Source organism: Otolemur garnettii, unplaced genomic scaffold (assembly GCF_000181295.1).
Source record: "Otolemur garnettii isolate 467f Iridium unplaced genomic scaffold, OtoGar3 scaffold00058, whole genome shotgun sequence".
Lineage (NCBI taxonomy): Eukaryota > Metazoa > Chordata > Mammalia > Primates > Galagidae > Otolemur > Otolemur garnettii.
This window is the reverse complement of record NW_003852453.1, coordinates 87,103-94,247: the sequence shown is the minus strand read 5'-3', so window position 1 is coordinate 94,247 and position 7,145 is coordinate 87,103. Positions and strand designations below refer to the sequence as shown.

Below are 7,145 nucleotides of genomic sequence, written 5' to 3'. Positions count from 1 at the left end.
GATTCAAACCTGCCACCTTAGGTGTATATGGCTGGCGCCTTAGCCTCTTGAGCCACAGGCGCTGAGCCTTTGTTGTTGTTGTTATTGTTGTTTTAGCAGGCCCAGGCTGGGTTTGTACCCTCCAGTCTTGGTGCATGTGGCCAGTGCCCTAACCACCGAGCTACGGGGGCCAAGCCCACTAGACTATTTTTCAGCCACAACTTAGTCTACTCTGAGACCAAAGAACCAGTTTATGAGAACAATGACCACACACCCCCTGCCCAGCAATATATAATAAGGGACTAAACAGCTTAGAAGTAAAATAGCTGAAGTTATTGCTAAGTGACCTATAGTTGAAAATGATAAAGAGTACTTTCCTCAAATACTTAGCTCGTATCATTTCAAATATATAGATCTATGGCTATAATGAACAAAATATATCTAGATACTCTTCTCTTTGTCATTACTAAAAATGTGCTTGCACAAATAATTAGATCTCCCTGTCAAGTAGAATTAACCCCACTCCTTCGTGTAGTATAAACACTGCATTTACATCACTACCACGCATGCATAACATTATAATTGATGGTCATGTTTAAGTCCTTGGCATCCAAAAGGCTGCCTGATGCATAATGTTCACTGTATGAATGGAAAAGTTGATTTCAGAATGTTTCAATTATATATTTAACTGATGGGGGCTGTAGCTCAGTGGGTAAGGTGCTGGCCACACCGACGCTGGTGGGTTTGAACCCAGGCCAGGCCAGCTAAAACAACAATGATAACTGCAACAACAACAATAACCAAACAAATAACCAGGCGTTGTGGCAGGCACCTGTAGTCCCAGCTACTGGGATGCTGAGGCAAGAGAATTGCTTAAGCCCAAGAGTTGGAGGTTGCTGTGAGCTGCAGTGCCATGGCATTCTATCAAGGGCAACAGCTTAAGACTCTGTCTCAAAAAAAAAAAAATTATATATTTAATCAAAAAAAAAAAATCTCCTGGCTTGGCACTCCTAGCTCAGTGAGTAGGGCGCTGGCTACATACACCAAAGCTGGCAGGTTTGAGCCTAGCCTGGGCAACAACAATGACAAATACAACCAAAATATAGCCATCCACCTTGTGGTGGGCAGCTCTAGTCCCAGCTACTTGGAAGGCTGAGGCAAGACAATCGCTTAAGCCCAAGACTTTGAGGTTGCTGTGAGCTGTGATGCTATAGCATTCTACCAAGGGCAACATAGTAAGACTCTGTCTCAAAACAAACAAAAAAATAGTCTAGTGGAAAAGAGAGGCCTTTAAAAAGACATTTGGTAGGCTGGCTATGTTCTGGTTGGATTAGCAGAACACAGCTGCAAACTACCACCACAAATTTGAGGCCAGGTAACACAAGAATATTTTTCTGAGAAGGGCAATTTGTTGTACACATTACTGTTTTCCTTTAGCAGTGATATGCTGTTAGCTTCAGTGACTGGGCACAGTTCTGTGTTCATTCAGTAGCTGTCAAAATTGACAAATGGGTTTGAATATAAAGCTGGAGTGAGCCTTCGTCAAAGTCTTGGAGAGGACTGTGGGTAGAGCTATAGAAATAACAGATTTGCTAGAAAAATGTGTTTATGAGACATTTGTGGGATTTTTTTTTTTCAGCCTACAACACAGCAGTCACCTCAGGATGAGCAGGAAAAGCTCTTGGATGAAGCTATCCAGGCTGTGAAGGTCCAGTCATTCCAGATGAAGAGATGCTTGGTAAGAATGAAAATGTGTTGCCATTATCTCTCAGGCACTCTGTGGAATGGTTTCAACGGGGGGCCCTGTTTATTCCCACTAATATTTATAGTCTGGGCTTGTTTGTCTTGTCTTCCAAGAGACCCTGCCTTTTATTCGACTGTATTGTCACCATACCAGTGTCTGACCTAAATTATCAGTGTCTTTGGTTCTATACTTCAAACCTGATGTGTACTTAACATACAATGGGTGCCCAGTAAATATGTGCTAAATGAATGGATTTAAATGCTTTCTGTAAATTATTCAGCTTTTCTCCCCTTGAATACCTTGAAAGCTTTTAAATTCCATCCTGAAAAGGTACATTTATTGCAGAAATGAACTTAAAAATTATACTTGATCTAGGCCGGGCCCAGTGGCTCATGCCTGTAATTCTAGCATTCTGGAAGGCCGAGGTGCATGGATTGCTTGAGCCATGAGTTTGAGACTAGCCTGGACAAAAGTGAGACCTCCCCCATCCCCCTTCCCCCAATCTCTACTAAAATAGAAAAACTGAGGCAAGAGAATCGTTTGAGCTCAAGAGTTGGAGGTTGCTATGAGCTATGATACCACGGCATTCTATCCAGAGCAACAGCTTGAGACTCGGTCTCAAAAAATAAATATTTGACCTATTTGTATATTTTCATATTCTAAAAGATGGGGATAATCTGTGCAGATACTGTAGGTCCTCTGGATTAGTATTTAAGTAATTGAACTAAATAGCTTAATACTTCAAGCCATAAATTGCTATACTGATGCTGATGTCTTTGTAAAGTGTCTTATAGTTTCTAAGGTTTATGCTCTTATATCTTATAGTGGTTTCCTTGCCACAAATTTGGAGTGAAAAATAAATGTCTTAAAAAGGAGAAAATGGATTTGCTATAGTTTGCTTCTTTCTCTTTCTGCATATGGATAATATTTCATGTACCTCAAGAAGTTGTCTTCATCATGAGTTCAATGAAATATATGCCCATTGTGAGGGTTTAAAGAACCTAGAAAGGAAAGCAAACTTGCATGGGTAGTCATTTCACATAGCTCTGAAGAGTCTTTAACATGACAAAGCCATTGTAAGGATAGTATCTTGGCTTCAAAAGAATTGATACGCTGGCTCTATTGATTGCAGGTAACATGTGAATTAATGGAGTTAGTTTCCTACTCTCTAGGGGCTAAAAAGATTAGAGTTATATCAGGAAACATACAGTCCTAGATATGTAAGTCTTGCCAAGCTCTGTAGCCATAGTGAGGAATCACGCATGTTTTTCTTTTCTGTAGAGAGAAAGCAAGATGAAACTATGGTTGTTTTTTTTCTTTAATGTGGTTAAAATAATTTAATTTAAGGGCTTTATGCTTTTAAAACTATGTAACAAGCCTTTGATGTAAAAAGTTTAAACAAAAAAAAATGTTTATTTAAATTAAGGATTCTCATCTGTTCTTTTGGTATTTCTGTAGGATAAAAACAAGCTTATGGATGCTCTGAAACATGCTTCTAATATGCTTGGTGAACTCCGGACCTCCATGTTATCACCAAAGAGCTACTATGAACTTTGTATCTTTCGAATGTTGAAGAATTTATTTGGACCATACTTTTGTCTTGATAAGGCTAATTTTGTTCTTCATTAAATTTCTCTGGAGTTACATTATTCTTCATTGTCTTAGTCAAATAGTATTCTTTCTCTATCCATGTAGGTGTGCTAAATGAAGCAGGCTTTCAGAACACCCTTGGTCTGTGCGTAAACTTCTTTAATGGATGTTATGTCTTAGTTTTCATACCCTTCATGAAGAATATGGAGGCTGTTTGCAGATGGTTCTTTATTGCTTAAATTTTGTCACATAGGACTCTAAAACAGAAAAGAATTCAGTTATTTGCCATCTTAAAACTCGTTAGCATTCTGACGGGTAATCATAATTTTTAGTGTTTTACCAGATACCCTTTAAAACATTTACAGTAGAACCTCTGTAAGTTGACCACCCAAGTTGGTCGGCATATGGAGGTGGTCAACATAAAGAGCTAGGTCTGCTGTACTAATATGTACACGTGGTGCACATCCAGTCTGTGAGAATTAGGTCACCTTAAGGATGTGGTTAGTGCAGGTAGGTGGTTCAACTATGGAAGTTTTATTGTATTTTAAAGTAAAGAAAGCACAACTGAAATTCCGTCTTCACTTAAACACTGTCTTTTAAAGGACTAGGATTTAACATATATGCCCTAGAGTTTTAATGATTCCAGCAAGTTCCAGAGTTTTGCTTAGGCTGGCTTATTGTTATTTTTAGTCCTTAATCATAATTAAAAGATATGGCTATTTCTGATGAGCTGCACTACTTAGAGGTCTACCTGACAGATGAGTTTGCTAAAGGAAGAAAAGTGGCAGATCTCTATGAACTTGTACAGTATGCTGGAAACATTATCCCAAGGCTGTAAGTAATTAGCAATCTGAGGACATATCTGCATTTCCCACTTTGTTATGCCCTTCAAAATTAGCAGCTTAAGATTTTAACAAATTGAGGTTAACATGTTGGTAGATACTCTGTTACATAAATTTTAGAGTAAATTTGCTTTTTATATTATTTGCAGAATTTTAGCAATAAAAAAATGGATATGCTATTTTGTTTAATGTTTTGACTACTAGAAAAATTAAAATGATGACTATTCTCTTACTGATAAGTTTAAAGGTGATAATGTATCTATATATAGTATACACATATATTTTTAGGAGTCAGTCAGTGGTTCTGTTTTAAATCAGATAATATTTCCTTCAACATGCAGGAGAAAACATAGTTCCTGCCTTGCTTATTTAATATGTTTATACTCAATGTTTGGAAGTAATCACATTCTTGATTCCTGAAAGCAAATGCTTTCTCATAATTCTCCTAGTTATCTATTGATCACTGTCGGAGTTGTATACGTCAAGTCATTTCCTCAGTCCAGGAAAGATATTTTGAAAGATTTGGTAGAAATGTGCCGTGGTGTGCAGCATCCCTTGAGGGGGCTGTTTCTTCGAAATTATCTTCTTCAGTGTACCAGAAATATCTTACCTGATGAAGGAGAGCCAACAGAGTAAGTGATTTTCTTCATTGATTTAATTATAATGTTTTCTCATGTTAGACTGTATAAAAAGTATAGAGAAGTGTACAGAATTTTTTAAAATATCAATAATTCCCTCACCCACAATTATCTACCTGGTAGCATTTTGTGTGTAGATCTCCTTTGATAGAGAACTCGTTGGTGTATGTGCTCCATGTAAATTAGGTCGTTGTATTTTTTCATTTAATATAATTGAGAATTTTTCTGTCACATTACATATTCTTTGAAAGTATGATTGTTAACACCAGTTGCAATCTGAAGAGTATGTCTGTGATGAAACAATGAAGCATGTTACCCTTCCCAAAAGACAGCTGGTTTTCATGATTGTGCCCTAAATGTCTGCAGTTTTTGTTTTTTTTTCGATTGGAGCTGGGTTTGAACCTACCACCTCTGGCATATGGGACCGGTGCCCTACCCTTTTGAGCCACAGAAGCCGCCCCATGTCTGCAGTTTTTATAATTTATGGATTGCTAGTTGCACTAAAAGATAAGTGATTTTAATTATCTGTACATGTAAGTCAGATTACTCCAAAAAAGAAAAAAACCGAGGGACCCCTGTCTCTTGTGTGACCAGTACCCCAACATGTGAGTCGGTTGCACTTTTGTCCCATAGCAGTGTCAGAGGGTTGACAGACAGCTGGGTGAGCTAGTCACGTGACAGGTCCCCAGACTGAAGAACTTAATTCATTTTTTAAAAAGTTTATTTATGTATTACTTCTAAGGTATAGAATTCAATGGTTTTTAGTGTATCTACATGAGTTCCTTTTTAAGCACTACAGAAAAGATAAAAACTTAATGGTATAGAGAAATTGATAAAGTTATTTTCTTTATTGTGATTTGAGTCTTTATTTTGAGCACTTAATACAAATTTTTTGAAAGCTAAATTCCTCATCTTAGGAGATATAGAAAAATAAGGCAGGAAATACACGGTTACTTCTCTCACAAAGCTTACATTCCAATTAAAGACAAAATGTTCAACAATAAAATGATGTAGTTAGTGATGTTGTCAGTGTTAAATTTTTTAACCTTTTTGAATTAAGAGAGTTGCCATATGAACAAGTCCTTGGCCCAAGATAGTGAGTTGGGGAAAGTAATTTGTCCTTTTAAACTTGTGTCCTCTCTCTGGCATTTTTTCCCCCTGGAATCTCTTTGCCTTGAAATTCAACACCAAGTTGAAGTGGTTTTTATAAAGCATTGGTGTATTATAGAGATAAGCATGAAATACACAAAGGAGACAAGTAAGAGTAAGTTGGTCCTATATTTAAAATACTGTATAAATATTTTTCCTACTGTTTCTTTGCAGCGAAGAAACAACTGGTGATATAAGTGATTCCATGGATTTTGTACTACTGAACTTTGCAGAAATGAACAAGCTATGGGTGCGAATGCAACATCAGGGACATAGCCGAGATAGAGAAAAAAGAGAACGAGAAAGACAAGAACTGAGAATTTTGGTGGGAACAAACTTGGTGCGCCTCAGTCAGTTGGAAGGCGTAAATGTAGAACGCTACAAACAGGTTTATATCTTTTTACTTGTTATCTCTTCTTATATTGTGGAACATAAACTGAAATCTTATTTTTAAATCAGAGTATTTTTGTTAATAATATTACATTACGAAACATTTTAAAATGTCTTTTATTGGAGAAGACCTAAATAAACTGAAAGATACAGTGTGTTGGATTTTGTACTACTCATCTTTGCAATATAGGTACAAGTTCTTTGTAAATTTGGTAGAATTCTGCTGTGAAACTATGTAGTCTGGGACCTTTTTTTCGTTGAAAGATTTTTTTATTGTTGCTTCAATTTCAGTGCTTGATATGGGTCTGTTCAGGAGTTCTGTTTCTTCCTGGTTGAGTCTAGGGAGGTAGTATGATTCCAAGTATTTGTCTATTTCCTCCACACCTTGAGGTTTATGAGCGTGGAGAGTTTTATAGTATTCAGTGATGAGTTTTTATATTTTCCACGACAATCTGTTATTACTTTTCCTTTTACATTTCTTGGGTTGGGTTTTTTTTTTTTTTTTTTTGAGACAGAGTTGGAACTATGTCACCCTCAATTTGTTGAAACATGTTTTGTGGCCTAGGATGTGATTGATCTTAGAGAATGATCGATGAGCTACTAAGAACATATATTCAGTAGTTTTAGGTTAAAATGGTGTGAATGTTAGGTCCATTTGTTCTAGAGTCCTGATTAAGTCCATTGTTTATTTTCTGCTGGAGGATCTGTCCAGTTCTGCAGCGGACTATTGAAACTCTGGCTTTGGCTCGGCGGCTATAGCTCAACCGGCTAAGGCGCCAGCCACGTACACCTAAGGTGGCGGGTTCGAATCCC

General features: G+C 37.2%; 1 protein-coding gene across 1 annotated transcript in view; it reads left to right on the top strand.

Annotated features, from left to right (window-relative positions):
- Positions 1 to 7,145, top strand: part of VPS35 (VPS35, retromer complex component) — a 32,546-nt gene that overhangs the window by 6,099 nt on the left and 19,302 nt on the right. The window contains exons 2-6 of the mRNA XM_003792516.3: positions 1,619 to 1,717; positions 3,182 to 3,278; positions 4,024 to 4,147; positions 4,605 to 4,787; positions 6,117 to 6,330. Coding sequence (XP_003792564.1) covers positions 1,619 to 1,717; positions 3,182 to 3,278; positions 4,024 to 4,147; positions 4,605 to 4,787; positions 6,117 to 6,330 — 717 coding nt within the window. The remainder of the gene's footprint in view (positions 1 to 1,618; positions 1,718 to 3,181; positions 3,279 to 4,023; positions 4,148 to 4,604; positions 4,788 to 6,116; positions 6,331 to 7,145) is intronic.